Source organism: Carica papaya, chromosome 5 (genome assembly GCF_054855325.1).
Source record: "Carica papaya isolate Zhongbai chromosome 5, ASM5485532v1, whole genome shotgun sequence".
In the NCBI taxonomy this organism is placed as follows: Eukaryota; Viridiplantae; Streptophyta; class Magnoliopsida; order Brassicales; family Caricaceae; genus Carica; species Carica papaya.
The window spans coordinates 373,310-390,585 of record NC_142313.1 but is presented as its reverse complement, the minus strand read 5'-3'; the positions used below and the strand labels follow the sequence as shown (position 1 = coordinate 390,585).

The window sequence follows — 17,276 nt, the reverse complement described above, 5'->3', positions numbered from 1 at the left end:
TATCACATTCTACCGAAGTTGTTGGGACATTGTTAAAGGGGATTTGCTTGAAGTTCTCCAACAAATTTACGCGGACAAGGACTAGCAGGAAATGCACTTGTATCACCCAAAGGCATCAAGTGATACTATTTCTATCCTGGTAACAAATTAATGATGCCTCTTTTGTCGCTGATGAAATGGTTCAGAATGTGAGAAGGAAGAACCAAAAGATTAGTTTTTAAGCTGGATTTAAGATGCATGCACATATATATATACACACATATATATATGCACACATATATGTATATACACAAGGACACGCACACACAAACACAGCATGATAGGTTAGTTTATCGTTCCTGCACAAGGTTATGGATAGGAAGAACTTTTAGGAGAGATGGAAGAGGTGTATTAGGAATAATCTATCCTCCACTAACTTTGAAGTATTATCAATTGTGAGGCTAAACCTTGGTTCAGAGTACTAAAAAAGGACCCGTTTTCACAGTTTCTGTTAATTTGATAGACGGTATCCTTAGTCCTATGCTCTTCAGAAGTACCTATCTGATAAAATTAAACCAGTTAACTCAACCTATTATTTACATATTTTAACATGCTTCCCCATGCACAATATTGGTGGGTTGATAGCGTGGATAACATTGACGCCTTCCACAATATGCGTGCGATAGGTAATAGCCTAATAAACTATTTATATATCAATAATCCAGATTATTTTGTGAGGATAGAGTTGTTGAAGTCTTCCATCTACAGTTTGCAGATGATATATTTTCTTTTCCTCAGAAAAAGAATATTATTAAGATTTATATTCTTATTAAGGTTATTTGAGATGATTTCAAGTTTATGTACATTTTAGTAAAAGCAGGTGAAGCTGACATAAATGAGAAGAACTATTTGGCTTATACTATTGGTTGCACTATCTTGGACTTAACTCTAACCTACTTACAAGTTTCTATTGGGGCAATCCATGTATAAGTTCATTTTTGGATCCCGTTCTGGGTAAGATCACTGAGCTTCCGTAGAGTTAGAAAGGTGCTAATTTCTCTTTAGGGGTGCAATTACTTTCCTTTATGCATGTTAGTCTTGTATCCTCCCTTTCGGTTTCTGTTTAAAGACGCCGTTCACGTAAATGAGGGAATTGAGAAAGTTACGAGGGATTTCTTTTAATATCATCAGCTAGACATTTTTCTAGTATCCTCTTTTTTGCTTGCTTCTTGTTTTTGTTTCTCTGTGCGAGGACACCTCATCCTTTTCTATTTGTTTTCTCTTTTCATCTTAGTATTTTTTTTTCTATTAAAAGGAAGAAAGTGTCAAAACATCTGATTCAGAGTTCGGGTTCCAGAAAAGCTTAACCTATGGACACGGATCATTTTTTTCTGTTCTGAGAGGGGTTTGGCTAGCATGTAACTCTCAATTTTCATAGCAGGCACCCCACTTTTACAGAATTGTGGAGCAGGGTGACTTTTTTGGCTTTCCTATGAGTCAAATTATATGGGCATTACCTAACATAAGCATATCAGACCGACACTGAACTGGGATGATTTACTCTCAGCCATTACTTATCTCTCATTTCTGTTCTCCCCCATTGTGGGAAATACGGGATTTACTTTTCATCTTTCTTTGCAATTTTTGAGGAGGATCTCTTATTCTCCACCGATGAATCCTCTCTTTTTATCAATGGTATTTCTGCCTTCATCCAAAAAAAGAGAACTTACCTTTTCCAGCTTTAGCAGCAAGATTTGTCACCTCTACCTGTAACTTTGCGGAGCCCTGCAAAAACAATCAAACACAGAAAGTTCAAGTCATACCTACTGGAGATCCTTTAGTGATTTCAAAATAAGCTTTAACATTGATGTCCATACTACCAAAAGAGCTTAAAGGTGTAAAGATAAGCTTAAAAGAAACTCCACAGCAGTGCATTATCTACAGTGATGCAACCTATTCGGGTGTTGAGAGGCTGCTAATTTGGAAGTGCAGAAATGCACTAACAAGGTACAGAAGACAAGCCACTGAGGCAGCAGAATGCATCAATCAATTACTCTTTCCATAGTGTCAGCTCAAATGCGTGATTTAAGGTGAGCAGCCTGTGCATCCTCACCATAGTTCTTCTTTCCTTAGCCCACTGATAACACTTGAGATAAAATATTTCTCAGTGAGAAGCAAGGATCTCATTTCTTTTGAACTTTTCTGATATTTAATCACAATATCACCTTTACCTAATTTATTGAATTCTTCTACAATATCTACTCTAGCTAATCCTTCGAATCTTCTACAAAGTTCTGCTACAAATGTTTCTCATTTAAAAATCCTAGAGCTATTGGCTACTCCATGTGTTGAGAATTGGTTGCAAACAACCAAAAATGAGCAGGAAAACAAGAAATCACGATGAGCGTACGAAGAAGATGGTGAAATCAGCCACAGAGAATCAAAAACAGGGAGCAGAAGAAGATAGAACTGATCGCACAGGACCAAAATCCATAAGGGTTTACACGTGTCAGTCACATGTTTCCCAGCCGGAACACCATCTGAGCCACGCAGAAAAATTTGAGAAAACTAGAGAGACATGTGTCATGATCGGGAACGGGATAATTAAAACCACAAAAACCAAGCATTGGATTGTTCTAAACTGTTTCTTCCTCTTCGGTGAACCAAGTCAACCCTTCATTTACTCTAGATTTAGTATCCCAACCATTTACATAGCCCAAATTGGCCCTTAATCACTACATGCCACAAAGAATTAGGTTTCTTAGGGAAATGTTACAAGTATTTTGCTAAAAAAAGCTTTTCATAAACAAGATTCCCACTGAACCTATCTCCCCTTTATAAAAGGCAAAACACCTCTAAATCTTACCAAGTGATCTCTTGAGGACCTCAACAAACTAAACCAAAGAATTCCAAAATCACCCTCTCTACCCAAGAAATCTTGAAAAGAGAGAGATCATATAAGTGGATACTAGAAAGGCACATCCAAATAAGAGCAACTTTGTCCTAGGGAAAACTATATCACCCTCCCAAAACCTAGAAACCCTGCACAACTAAAAACTAACTGATATAAAATTGTCTGCCAAAGATCAAATAAACGCAAAAAATTGGCTGCAAGAGATTCAACAGGAAACTAACAAATTTTCCTTGCTCTTGCATTGAACTAATTGGGCCCCAACAAAAACTTCAATTTTAAAGTAGAAAACAAGACATTATAAGAAAAACAGGACATCCAATAAACATGAAAACAGACATAAATGAAGAAGCAAATCTATCATCAGATTCATGCAAACTAACATTATAAGAAAAACAATCACCACTATTTACAATTTGTTTTTACATATGTTATTTACCTTCCAAAAAAAATTTCCTACTGATTTTGATTTACTGTAATCCAATGAAAAATAAATGATGAGCAGCTTCTCATTTGGATTTTGGCATCTATATTATGATGCAACAATTCTTAACACAATAGCTAGGGTAGGCTGCCAATTCTTTTACCCAACCCTCAATCTTCTATTATCAAAAAGGAAAAATCACAAAAAGAAAGTGAAATATTCTGAGCCCTCAAATTCACAAAGGATATCATGCCTCATTTTAGGAATAAAAAAAGCATAAGGAAAAAGACAAAAAATTAAAAAAAAAAAATCTAAACTTCACAAAGTACCTTACGAGGAATTTCAAATATAAAAAGTTCATTCCACTTAGCAGTGCCTTCATTTGTATTACTAGTTTCTGAAACTAGAGGCTTGACACATTTTGTCCTAGCACTCTGAGGGAAAAGCTTCTGTTGATCCATGGGCTGACTGTCAACGACGAGACGCAAAGTACAGAAGAAGTTATGGCTGTTACCATCATCAATTATAGGCAAACCCTGAGAAAAATAAAAAAAGTCACATTCCTACCAAGATATAACAAGAAAATTTTAAGGTAGCTCTGGTTACACTAAATAGAATTTAGCCATTTAACAACCTTTGCTTCAATAATCTGTACGGTAACATAATAACGTGCTTCTCTAGAACCATCTGCAACATCTACCCTGTCTAAAAACCTTGGTGGTGGAATCCACACAGAAGTGCAATCGCTGTGAGGTAGCCACTGAACTACATCTGAATTTTCCTCTATCTTCTTCAAGTACATGTCACATCCTAGCTTATTTTCCACTATTATTGTCTGAAAATCATCCTCATCAAGTGCAGAAAGCATTTGATCATCTTCATGTTTGCATTGACTACCAGCCTCCTGAAAAAGTATTAATCCAGTAAGCATTTACTTCGTCATAAAGCCAGGAATGTCAACTATATAATTTCTGAAAACATAACCATGTTATGTTCTTCACTCAACCTCTTCTATTTTACTTGCTTTTTGTTCAAGTTCTAATTGCCTTCTCCATGAAAGAATGGTCTCTCCAAGAGTTTCAAGATTTGCAGCGGTAATATTAATGTTGAGAATATTAGTTGCAGCAATACGCACTCTCTTTCCAACCTTTGATATCGCATGCGCATTTGTCTCAAATGTTTCAAACCTTGGATGCAAAACATCAGAACAGTAATCAAATAATGCCAAATATATAAAAAAAAGTTGGATTTTATTTTCCCAATAAGTCGAAGTATATAGGCATAATTATAAAGTTACTTGAATATTCCATCAAAGGGTTCCACTAGTGGCTCCCACGCTTCCAACTGTGTGTTAAAGCTTGAAGCAGCAATGGAGGAAATCAGTACTGCATTCATGGCCTCCGGTCGACCGTGTGTTGCCAGCTTGATATTGGTGATTGTTGTGTCAAATAGAGGTGTCATCTGAAAGGATCCAAAACGTTCACAAACAGAGAATACCATCACTAAATTGGCATCTTGATGATTGTAGTGTTCTTTAGAAAACGTACCATGCCATGTAAGCTGTCTAAAATGGTCAGAGACAAGCATCTTAGTTTCATTTCAGCAGTTATGTTTTCTCGTGTCTTCGGCTTTATAGATTCACCAATTGTGAAAGCCAGTCGACTTGATGGCTTCTTCATATCAGAGCGTGCAAGAAAAGTGCATGCCTATTATGTAGGACAGCCATTAACAATATGAAATAATGATAATAACCCAAAAGCCGGATGTATAATATAAATGATAATAGAGGATTCAAGCTTAATTTTTTTTAAATAAGAGGATACATGCTTAATAAAAGTAGCTTAACCTGATTTTCAACTTTCCAAATGCTCCAGCAGTAAGAAGCCTTCGAGCTTGAAGACCTTGAGATTGGCACTTCAAGAATGTTTGTTTGGTTAACAAGATCCATCCTCGGGCAGCACAACAAATCAACACGTGGCGGCTCATCCACCTTGGAAACTACACATCCTAGAGAAGCATAACCAGGAGGAGCAATCGGATACCAGAAAAAAACCTCATTTACACCTTTTCCATTAATATGTGCAACTTTAGTAAACTGCACAGGCTTTGCAGAGATATCAGGGTCGTCAGCCTTGAAAATTATTCCAAGAGCAGGAGGTTCCAAGCTGAAAGAAAAGAAGTTGATACCACAAGTTAACTAGCAAAGCTTTGTACATTGCGAGGAAAACAAGGGGTTTCTAGCAACCAGTAAGCTTGACAAGAAAAGCTTATAAAAATTCCCTTAGATGACTAAGAAATTTCGTAAGGCAAAAATGGAAACAAAAAGGCTACCCCTCAGTTATGCAATCACCAAGAATTGCAAAGCCAGGACGCAATATAGGTCGCCAAATTGAGACTGGCCGGCGAAGGTCACTTCCCTTGTCCCACCAGATTCTCTCAAAGTTAGGAGTTGATAAATAACAATTATTGGCTTTTGAAACTGATCTGAGAATGTCCCATCCAGATGAATTTCCACCATGGCTACTAGTTTTCTGATTCCGAGTGTCACCAGCAGGCAGATCTGATGCATGGAGGGACGGATAATATTGAAGTTGGTTCCAGAGAATGCAATGACTCAGGTCACAACTATAATTTCTAGAAGGGCACTCAACTGAAGAATGAGCGTAGAATGATCCAAGAACATTGTCTAAACGCCAAATGCTAAATCCAGATCTGAACAAAGGATTTGAGGGGATACTAAATATGCATTCTGAATAAGTAGTGCAAGTGACAAGGTCAGAACGTAGGCAATAAACAATGTGATTTGGTGGCGGTTGGCTTCCAAGATTTGCCACACAACCCATTGCAGTATATCCTGGTGGTGCAACAGGCATCCAAAGAGAACAATTCTCATTATCAGGATCACCAGCAATTCCGTCAAATCCTTGAATACCAGAAAAGATGCCAATGAGATTGAAACTAATTGGCTTCCGTACACGCCCATATGTATTACTCACTGCCATAACTGCCTGTGAGGGAGGAATTGGCCTGCAGAGATACAGAAATCATTTGTGTTTTTAAATTAGAAACTGATTTTAAATTGTTGTAAAGAAAATAAACATTCTGATAGTATTTTGTTTCAAGAGACAAAAATCAATAACCCCAGATATTAAAGAACTGCAAGTAATGCACCTTACAGACCAATGGCTGAAAAGGACAATAACAGAGTAGCTGATTTTAGATAAGGTCATTTTTTTTTTAAAATAAAAAGTGTAATTCTATTGATAAAGCATCAAGGGGGTGCTGCCCATGTATAAAAAATTACACATTAGTTATGCAATCAATCAAATACCCAAATTCTTCCACCTTACATCATGCTCCAGTATAAGAGATCGAAACAAATGAAACCATCTATCCCTAATTTTAACCATATCACTTTCAACCCCTTCAAAAGCTCTTCTATTTTTTTCTTTCTAAATTATCCAAAATATAGCCCACGGAATTAAGATAAAAAGTTTAACATTCCTACAAATCCCCTGCCAAGTCCAAATCTCCTCCCTAACTGAACCAGTCCTTACCCAACTAACCCCCAAGAGACCATAAATCATAGACCAAATATGTTGGACAGCCAGACAAAAGAGTAATAGATGGTTACACGTCTCCGTCTGACTTTTACACATATAGCAACAATTAACCAGCACCTGTCCTCTCTTCCTCAACCGATCAATCGTTAAAATGACATTCCTGCTGACTTCCCTTGCAAAGAAAGCGATCTTGGGGGGAGCTTGAATTTTCCATATTTGTTTTGCCGGAAAATGGATAGTATTCCATTCGTCCATCCCCAAAAGTATCTTATAATAGGATTTAACCGAAAACACCCCATTTTTCTTTGGTTTCCATAAAAGCTTGTCATTTTCCCTCCATACTTTTAGATTAGATGGAAATAATAGAAGGCTCTTCCATCTCTGCTTCTCTCTCTTCATTCTCATTCGTCCCTTCTTCATGCGCCATTTTCTCCTCTTCCCAACTATTTTCATTCACAGACGCCAATCGGGAATCACTCTTCTTTCTCCACTCTTGGTTCGGTTTACTTTAGGGTTGGCTTGGAACAAGCTGGTCGACCCATTTTTCCTTCTCAACCCACATCAATTTCCTTTTCCCTTTCTCTCCCCTTGCTCTGCCCATGAAATTTTTAGGCCATTTCTCACACTAGCAAAACAACGGGCTCCCTTTGCGTTTTGCATTCTCCTTCCTTGCCTATCCATCTGAAATCCAAATCTAACTCGACTCGGTTCGAAATCGAATCCCTTCTGCCCTACCCGATTTCTGCTCTCATCAGTCCTCCTCACCATCGTTGAATACATGTTCGTCAGTGTTGTTGAGATACACAACTCCATTTGGCATTTGGGACATCCAAACATACTGCCATCACATACATTTTGTCTCTCTACTGGCACCTCCCTGCAGTCCTTCTCCCCCATATTCTTTCCTTTACCGTCCGGGTTGAGGATCTCCCTCTCAGCAAGTTCGACGACTGATCTCATGATTTGCCACCATCCACCAGCTTTTGGCCTGTCCAGGATAATTATCTATTTCGCATGTTTACATCTCACTTCCGACAAAATCAGGAACCTCCCTCTTCTATTCCAACCCAACGCAATCCTGAATCGGTATCCATTCCCAACCTTGTTCCTCCCCCAGAAATCTTCCCCATTCCGCCAATAAAAGTCTTCTAACGCCTCCAACAACCACTCGACCTCCTCCTTCTCCATTGAAATTGAGACCCTGAATCCTCTTCGATTCTTGCTTATTTGCAAACCCTTCAGATCTTTCCCCTCACTCACCAGATCAAATGTTTTCCGCTCTATCATTACAAACTTGCGTCTTGTATTGCTCGTCTCAGGATAATTCTTAAGTGTTATCATGCACCTTATGATCGTATTTTTTTCCTGATCACTTTCATCCAAAAAGTTAGTGAGCTCGTCTAGTAACAACACTTTACAGGCTTCAACCAGAGCATGGACAATGGCAACCCTTTGTTTTTGACCACCACTGAGAGTTTGAACTTGCCTCTTTAGATAAGGTCATGTTCTTTTGTTACCTTTAGATGTAAATATTTCATAATATGCATGCATGCATCACTTCGCCAGCCCAAAAGTCAAGTATTGATATAGTTTCTCAATAGATGAGAAGTCTAACAAGGAAGAATACACCTAAAAAGAATTACATTATATAAATGGGCAACAAAGAGGAAAACCTAAGCCTAGAGACTCTACTCTTCTCTTCCCCTCTCCCTCTCTTCTTTATTCTTTTAACTTCCCTCCAAAAATAAATTAGAGGTTCTTACCAATTTTTCACGATTGTCAATCTGCATATCCAGTCTTTAAAAAAAAATTCATATCTAGTCTTTTTGAGGCTCACTCCTTTTATTTTCACTGCAGATGCTTTTATCTTTTAGTGATAGATTCATCTCTTCTTCAATAAGAGTACATAACTTTTCTAGTAAGAGTTTATGTATTTTAACTGGGAAATGTACCCTTTGATTTAATAAGGTTAGTCTGTACATCACTACAGAACTGACAGTACAGATCCCAAAATTGAAAGATTTTGAGACATCAAATATAAAATGTGGCCATAATCCATCACAATTAGGAGGCTATTCAAGAGTAAGCAATTGATAATTACTAATAAGAAAAGTATAAATTGATTTTGATGCCATATGGTATTTTTAGTCAATAAACAAATTTTCGAAAGCCATTTAATAAGTATAGCATTGAAAGAACTTCATTGAAGCTCTACATATTTTTACCTTGATGTCACACAATCTCCCAATATAACATAATTTGAAGGAGCTTGAGGCCTCCAGATGGTAAGGTTGTTATGAGGCCCATTTTCTGCATGCATTCCAGCAAAACTAAGATTACTCAAAATTTAATATAAATTGGATAAAAATTTCTATTATTACAAGGAAAACAAAACCATAAGGCAGTTTTTTCCTGACTCAAACAAATCTAGTGCTGATGTTTCGAAAGAGAAATATAGAGTAAATAAAACATCCAGTTCTCGAGTTAAATTGGGCAAACCTTTTGGGGACACCCATATCCGGTCATAGTTGGTACAAGGAACTAGTGGAATTGTATTTCCAAACTGTAATGCTGCACATACTTGGCGCTGTAGATTGAATAGAAGGGAGATACAGCTCAAGGAAAGATGAATACGTATATCAGTTGATATCAATGATAAATTTGTTTTCTCTTTAACAGAAGTATATCCTCCCGAAATGTCAACTGGGTCAAGAATGATAAGACCAGAACCAGACTCGACAAGGAGATCCTTTAGAAGGGCTCGTATCCACATATCATTTTCTTTTGATGCATACCTGTAGAAATATAAAAACAGGGTCAAGTTTCACTGAATAGGTAAACTCTCGATTCCCAGTTGCAGAATAAAACCTTAATATAAATTTGTAATATCTTTGATTAAGTATTTAGCACTTGGTCTGATGGTCCTTGTGCTCTAAGCTGTTAAATGCATTTTAGAAAGGAGTTTCAGTAAAAACAGCTCTCAGATAGAAACAATATAATGTCTAGTAAAATGTGTAGTAAAACGCATTATCATTATAAAATGATATTATGTACTATTAATTATAGTATGGAATCAATAATAAATGTCAAGATAATAAAAAATTGGATAACAACAAAAAACAATTACAATTATTCAAATAATGTTAAGGACTATTATTTACCTCCTACATAGAAGTCATATCTCATAACTTATTTATTTCTAACTTTTGATTTCACCTTTATTAAAAGTCAAAAAAGATTTTGCTTTTATTTAAAACGCTTTTAAATTTTGGCATTTATTTAGTTTTCTGCTTTCTCACAACAAAAGCATACACATGGCCAAACAAGCACTTAGTGAGAGTAGGTGTCTTTGCCTGCATATGTGCATCAAAGAGAATCCAAGGATTTTGAAGTTGTTGAGATGACATGTAATAAAAAGACACACATGAATAGATGTGGCAAAAGACTGTAAAAGACCATAAAAAATGCTGCGAAAGTTTTTTCTTAATTAAAAAAATCGGGTAGGAAAGTATTTGGAATTATAAAAAGGCAAAAAAAGATAAAACAAGAAGAGGTATGAAAAAATGTGCATTCATTTGGTTGGAAGTATGAAAAAAGAGGAAGAAGCTTGTTTCCCCCCAGAAAAAATCCATCCACCTTACTTTTTTTTCCCTTCTTCCTTTCCCCAGCCAAATACATGACAGAAAGAAGCTTCCTTCCTGTTTCCAATCTTTCTTTCGACTCTTAGCTAATGAGTTCATTCTTCCCACATAGATCATAAATTCCCCTAAAAGAACTTGTTAACCCTAAGACTGCAGTCAAATAAAGGAAGATTTAAAGGAATGAATAAAACAGCCACTCTTACATGAAGCTGAAGTCCATTTTTGCACGCAAAAGCTTTTCACCGTAAGAGGAATCATCAAGTGATGATTTTGTACTATCGTAGAAGGTGAATTCAGGTGAAACAACCTGCACACACATAAAAAAATCTTGAATAAGGATATTTCTGCCCGCTTAGAAACTTAGATATCATAGCATATTGAAAAGGAGATGGAAAACAAGTCCCGCAAGTTTGGAAGAAAGTGATAGAAAATTTATCAGGTCAGGAACTTTATCCATCCAGAGATCCCAAACTTCATTTCTAATTTCTCAGTCCTCAAAAAGTCTCTCTACCCATCTAGTTTGGTTATCGCCAATAGAATTCCAACCGATCCCTCACAGAGTCTCTTATATCAATAGGATGAGAATTTTGTTAGTCCAACTCTTCATGTATCTGTTTGATCTTTACACAGTAATTTCTTTAGTCCTTTGCATTTACATACTAATAATCAGATATCAAACTCTCAAGTAGATCACACTTTTTCTAAAACTAGGTAAAAGAAATTATATTAAAAAGCACCAAGCAGGAGGCATAGATGTATCAAACGGTCTACGAGACAAGAATCCAATGAATACTAGGAAGTCCTGTTGGTCAGGAAGAAAATGTTTCCTAAATAAAAGAGACTCCAAAAGAATGTAAATTGTTCATTGTTCTTTTTCCTGTTGCAAAAGAAGCTTTACTAAAGGGAAAGGGAATGTACAAAAGTGGGGAAGATATCTTCCAAAGAAAACCAAAAAATCGAGAAATACAAAACCTTAAAGACAAAATAGCGATTGAATTCTATCCAAAATAGATAAAAAAAAAAAACCCCTCTGACACCATAGCCCATATTGAAGGAAAGAAAGATCCTAGCCCAAACCATGTGATGTGGTTGAAACAATGGTTGAAAAATCATGATCCCGTTCCTACAAAATAACCAATGAACCAGCAAAAGTAGCCCCATTTTTCGCTCCTTGGTCCTCCTATATCCCATAAAGTATAAAAGATAAATATATCTAGATTACAGATACACATCCACTCAACCCAAACAAAGAAAAAAATCTATTCCATAAATCCCACAACCTAGAGAAAGAGGGACACATCCCTCTTTTCTCTAAGGTGTGGGTTCTGTAGTTGAAAGAAATGCAAGGCTAAAATTGTTTTTATCTCATCTATTGCTTGGAGTAGGATGAATTACTTGGACTGGCCCAGGGGTATGGGGCAAGGTTTTCATAGGGTTTTTTTTTGTTATTTTGGAAATGGATTGGTTTGAGTTATTATGTTGACTAATATTTTTCTTTTTCTTTTGTTTTCCTCTGTTTTAGCAGGAACGATCATTGCCCATTGATGTATGTTTCACTTTTCTACCTAATAATCTCTTTCTTCGCCTAACAAAGATGTATACATATAACTAATCTTTCCAACATCCAGTTGTTGGCTTAGTGCATTTTAAGTCCAACATTACAATGAACAGACATTCAGTCAAAGATTTTTTAAAACCACTGTTATAACTACTTATGTATTTGGCTTACACTGACAGCAAGAATTCGCTAAAGATAGCTAGAAAGTAAGAGTGCTAGATATGGTTCTAGACTCCATGGTGAGCCACAGGATTTGCAGATGGTACAGTTATAAAAGATTAAAGAAAAGATAAAAAGCATTGCAGATATTTCCAAAATTCCAGAAGAAAAGTAAGGTGTCAATACATTTTCTATCAATCTTTCTACCAAATGAAAAAAGAAAGCAACTGAAACTGGTATCTTATGGTTAAACAAACAAAATGCAAAGAATCAAATACATAAACAATAAATAAATAAATAGAGGTTGTGGAAGATCTTTGACATACAAAAATTACAAATAAACAAGCTACCTGGGCTTCAAAGGTCAAGCTTCTTGTCATGTTCGAATCACTTTTAGAAGATGAAAAAACACTGGACGTGTCTGATGATTCATCCGTATTGCCATGAATATTCTTCTCCGAATCAGAAAAAGAATTGTCCAGCAATGAAATATCAACACCATCTTCCAAGGAGATTGAGTAGCTGCTATCATTACTTAAGTATGTGTACTTCCTCAAGAGGGAACCATTCTGAAAGATTGAATAAATACAAAAAGATAGAGCATATACAACTATGAGCCAAAGAAATATGAGCCAGATAGAAGTAGGCAATTACCTCAATTTTCACATTGACAAACCGCAACCTTTTACAGCGTCCAATGATTATGATTGGTTGGAATCTTGACGAATATTCTTTTGTCTCTCTTTCTTCACTTAAAGAGATTACCTTTCCACAACCATCATAAGTATATTCGTCGACTCCCATGGCATCTGCTACTAACTGTCTACTTGGGGACAGCAGCAACACATCTTCACTCTGCCTGTAAACAGGTTCAGAAAGTATTATGCTATTGTTTCTGCTTATTGGGTCATTCTTAGGATCCATTGTTTCTTCCCTTCCAGTTATTGTTCCCAAAGCTGGCACAAAATATTCACCAACTGCTAGCAGGAAATCCAGTACAACAAGGACTCGTGGTTGCTGAACCCTAACCACACTTGACTGGGAGGATATCCGCCATCTATAATCCATCAAGAACATTGTTGAAAATGGAACTTCCGCATCAGGGCCAGCTCTAGAGTTCACTCTTCTAAAGCTGCCCTTACTTGAGGAAAATGGAAAATTTCCTGTAGAAGGTTGCTTGGACACATCAGTGGATGATCCAAGCATCAGGCGCATTTCAGGTTTTGTATTAGGGCGAATGTCAAGAATAGAAAATTTAGGGATGGTCACATATAGATCTGTTTCGGATAATGAAGTCATTCGATATGATACCCAAAGACCTTCTAGCTGCAAAAGCAAAGAAAACAGACAAATATCATAAAACCAAAATTTCAAAAGAACACTGCTTTCTATTAAGATATTTTTGCATCAAAATACGAGATGTAATTCCAAGAATCTAAACAATAAATCTGGATCATTTCTTATATAAGTATTTAGAATGGTATCAGACTCAGAAATCTTACTGTCATAACACTGATGTTAAAAATTAAATTTCATCACAATGTAGAAGGAGCAGTCCATGATCAATACTTCCCTCTAACAAGTTTATGCATGATAAGGTATATTAAAAAGATTAAGAAAGTGTTCACCAAACTTAACTATTTAAAAATACTGAAGGAACAAAATGAAAGCAAATGCAAGCAAAAGAGGTAGCATTCTAGAACTTACAGAAATATGAGCTAAAGGTGAGTCCTCATGAACACCATTACGTAACTCCAGGAGAGCATAATTGACTTCAACAGCCATTATAGTAACCGTACGTGACAAAATCATTTGACTATTCAAGTTCACTTTGTCAACCAGTTGTCGCATTGTGTCTTTAGAATTGGATTTGCTGCCACGAAAACTTGGAGGTAGCCTTGGTTCCTCATATAAATTCATGTACGTACAATTTACAATAACACCATATTCTTTATCAGACATCACACCATGCAAGTAATCAACCTGCCAAATGGCGGATTAACAACCCTTCTTCAGAATTCAAAAGCCACAGAAGGAAAATGGTACTCAGACTTCAAATTCCAGGATATTCAAAAATTTAAATGAGAACAATTTCATTGGAAATTATCAACGCATATGTAAGAATATTACTTGAACAAATCAAAAGTGAAAACTTTTAAGGTATAATTAAATCTGAAATAGTTTCTACATCTGCATCATTACCAATTAGATTGAAGGGGGAAAAAGTGTTAACCAACATGCACTTGATAATATTTCATGTATGCATTAACTATAGATGGCAATAGTACCCTTACTGGGGATATAAATATCACATGACTGAAAAAGCAGAAGATGCCTGGATAACTGAATTCTGGAAGGTATTACCTTAACTTCAAGAGAAAATGTTGGAACTTTCCTGAAAACATCCCTCAAACTGCGTCGAACATAAATGTCCAGTCCTTGCCCTTCACGTATCATTGGTTTACCAATAGACCCATTGATTCCTACAGCCATGTTGATTCCCAAAATCTGCAAATTTAGCCAGAATTAACTATAAATCTAGTAGGTTAAAATAATGAGTTCCTAAGAAATTATAAACAATATAACTAAGCATGATGAACAAAAATATAGACAGTAGAGAGAACAATATACCTCAGCATGGAGGACATCAATATGCACAGCAGTAGGATCCTTCTCTGGGCAACCATGCCAATTAATTTCATTTGTCACTCGTAGCTGACCAAGGTCAAGTTGAATGAAACTGCCAATAACCGAATAAAAAAAACCTTATTGACTATCTGAAGTTTTAAATCAGGTTGCAAGAACCTAGAGAAGCTAAGAATCCACCACAAAAGAAATGAATTTTTAATATGTCTAGATTCTCTACCTTTCACCTTTAAACTAAAAAAGATAGGAAAATTTTGTTCAAGCACATCTTTGTGGGAGTTGGAGAGACAAACAGAAAGACACAATTCAGTGTGAAAATGTAAACTAAAAAGACAAAACCATAATTGCCTTGGGCAACTTTCAGACTCTTGTCCAGTCCATTTGATCGCAGGGAATTAAAGCACAAATATGCATGCATACACATATTCAATTGCAATAATTTGCTTACGGGAACCAGAAGCAATTCAATCTCATACAAAATACCTATATCCAGAAATAAGTTGTTTAAATAAAAGAAATCAAACTCAGAAAAGCTAAAAAATTTTACTTTCAAGATTAAGAAAATGTGCTTATATTCACAATTTTTGCCAACATCACATCCGACATATGAATTCTAAGAAAGCGAGAGAAAATTAAGAACCAATGAAAAGTTTAACTAACTCTGTGCTTGTTGAATTCCTAGGAATAATAATTATTGGAGTGTCAAGTGAGAGGTCAAGCTTTAAGGCTGCAGCTCCATCAATCTCATATTTCTGTATCAACCACTCAAAGCCTCCAACTTTATCAACAAGTTTTATTACTTCTTCAGTGTGTGGCGTGGCAAGTTCCATGAAATATACTGTTATCTGAAAAAAGTATGCATTCATCAAGTTGATAACAATCCCAAACATTGAACTCGTTAAAGTTTAAGAAAACTGAAGAATTATTTATTAAACAAAATAATATCAGCTGACAAAAATCACCCAATTTTGTAGTAATATAACTTGATTCAAATAATGAATCTGTATTCTAACATACCTCCTGAATAAACCTATAGAGAAAAATAATTCGAACAGCAGAAAGTCGCCCAGACAAGCTATAATCATGTCCTTCATAATCCACATCTCCAGCACTATAAGAATTAAATTTGAACTGAGAAAAAAAGGAAAAAAGACATTTAAGTAAAAGAAAAGGTAAGATGGCAATCATAAAAGCGTGATATTAAAATGCCTCAGGTGTCAGTGAAATATAGTAAACGTACTTTTATCAGAGATTCAACTCCTTGATTACGTATATCACAAAGCCAACCCCAAGAATGATTTGTCCCTAGTGACATATCACACAGTCTGAAATTTCCCAATGTCCCTTCAAGCGAGATGGAACTTGGATGGACCTTCATAAGAGAGAGAAATAATGTCAGACACGATAAAAGTTATTACGAGTGAACTGGACCTGAAATGAGATCAGGTCAGACTAGTGAGTAAGCAGAAGTAAAATGTTAAGAGATAATAAATATCTTAACTTTGTAAAATAATTAATTATAAGAATCTTAGTAGTATATATATATTTAGTTATAAATTAATCATAAAATTAGTAGGTTGTAGGATTGCATTTAGTTATAAGTTAATTACGTAATTAGCAAGTCGTGGAATTATATTTTATTTATATTTTTATTGTTTGCTGGTTAGTGTTTTCAGTTTTAAGTGCGGGAGGTTAGTAAGAGAAAAGATAGGGGGAAGCAGATGTAATAGGTAGTTCTGGAATTAACTTCTAGATAACTGCTTCCTTTCCAGATCTCAAATCTGCTGCTGTCCTTGTAAATGTTCAGTTTTTATACAGAAAATTTATCAAAAGTTTCTTGAATACTTCAACTCTAGGAGATTGTTGGGTTCTCTCTTAACGAGTTCATACGTTTAAATCAAAATAAAGAAAGGAAGAAGAACACAACAACAACCTTTAGTACCTAGTTATTTTCGGGATGATTTAACGAGATCCATAAATCGGGACCGTAAAAATACTATCACCAAGTTACTGGTTGAGTTTGAAAGATATAATTAGATCTATCAGCTAACTTTTTAGATAATTAATCATCAAATGCCCCCACAAACTCTTAATATAGGATGGGGCAAAGGTCCTTATTCCAAAGTTCTAAACCATGGAGAATCTCACTCCTTTTTGCTACCCGTTTCATATCATAATTGGGTACAAAGCCTGCTAATCTATTTTATATTTAGCCCACAGCATTTAGGCCCATTTCCACATATATCATTACATAAAAATCAGTACTAAATCATTTAACCAAGGACGCTACTAAATTAAAGCAGCGAGCGTCGAACAAATCATTTAACCAAGGACTCAGCTCAGCAAAAGAAGAAGCAGGCAAGAAGGATATAAATCAGTTATTGGAAGTGCTTTG

General features: G+C 35.9%; 1 protein-coding gene across 3 annotated transcripts in view; it reads right to left on the bottom strand.

Annotated features, from left to right (window-relative positions):
• The window catches only part of LOC110808326 (calcium-dependent lipid-binding family protein), an 81,259-nt gene that overhangs the window by 15,078 nt on the left and 48,905 nt on the right, over positions 1 to 17,276 (bottom strand). For all 3 annotated transcript variants that reach the window (XR_015818970.1, XR_015818971.1, XM_088219452.1), the window contains 19 exons: positions 16,122 to 16,253; positions 15,899 to 16,012; positions 15,542 to 15,726; positions 14,867 to 14,975; positions 14,600 to 14,743; positions 13,943 to 14,218; positions 12,890 to 13,561; positions 12,586 to 12,804; positions 10,722 to 10,825; positions 9,377 to 9,672; positions 9,103 to 9,187; positions 5,646 to 6,341; positions 5,161 to 5,479; positions 4,862 to 5,020; positions 4,612 to 4,775; positions 4,321 to 4,501; positions 3,949 to 4,218; positions 3,644 to 3,850; positions 1,710 to 1,764 (listed from right to left, as the gene is read on the bottom strand). Coding sequence is in view for 1 of the 3 variants with exons in the window: in XM_088219452.1 (XP_088075578.1) it covers positions 1,710 to 1,764; positions 3,644 to 3,850; positions 3,949 to 4,218; positions 4,321 to 4,501; positions 4,612 to 4,775; positions 4,862 to 5,020; positions 5,161 to 5,479; positions 5,646 to 6,341; positions 9,103 to 9,187; positions 9,377 to 9,672; positions 10,722 to 10,825; positions 12,586 to 12,804; positions 12,890 to 13,561; positions 13,943 to 14,218; positions 14,600 to 14,743; positions 14,867 to 14,975; positions 15,542 to 15,726; positions 15,899 to 16,012; positions 16,122 to 16,253 (4,387 nt within the window). In the remaining 2 variants the exon portion in view is untranslated. The remainder of the gene's footprint in view (positions 1 to 1,709; positions 1,765 to 3,643; positions 3,851 to 3,948; positions 4,219 to 4,320; positions 4,502 to 4,611; positions 4,776 to 4,861; positions 5,021 to 5,160; positions 5,480 to 5,645; positions 6,342 to 9,102; positions 9,188 to 9,376; positions 9,673 to 10,721; positions 10,826 to 12,585; positions 12,805 to 12,889; positions 13,562 to 13,942; positions 14,219 to 14,599; positions 14,744 to 14,866; positions 14,976 to 15,541; positions 15,727 to 15,898; positions 16,013 to 16,121; positions 16,254 to 17,276) is intronic.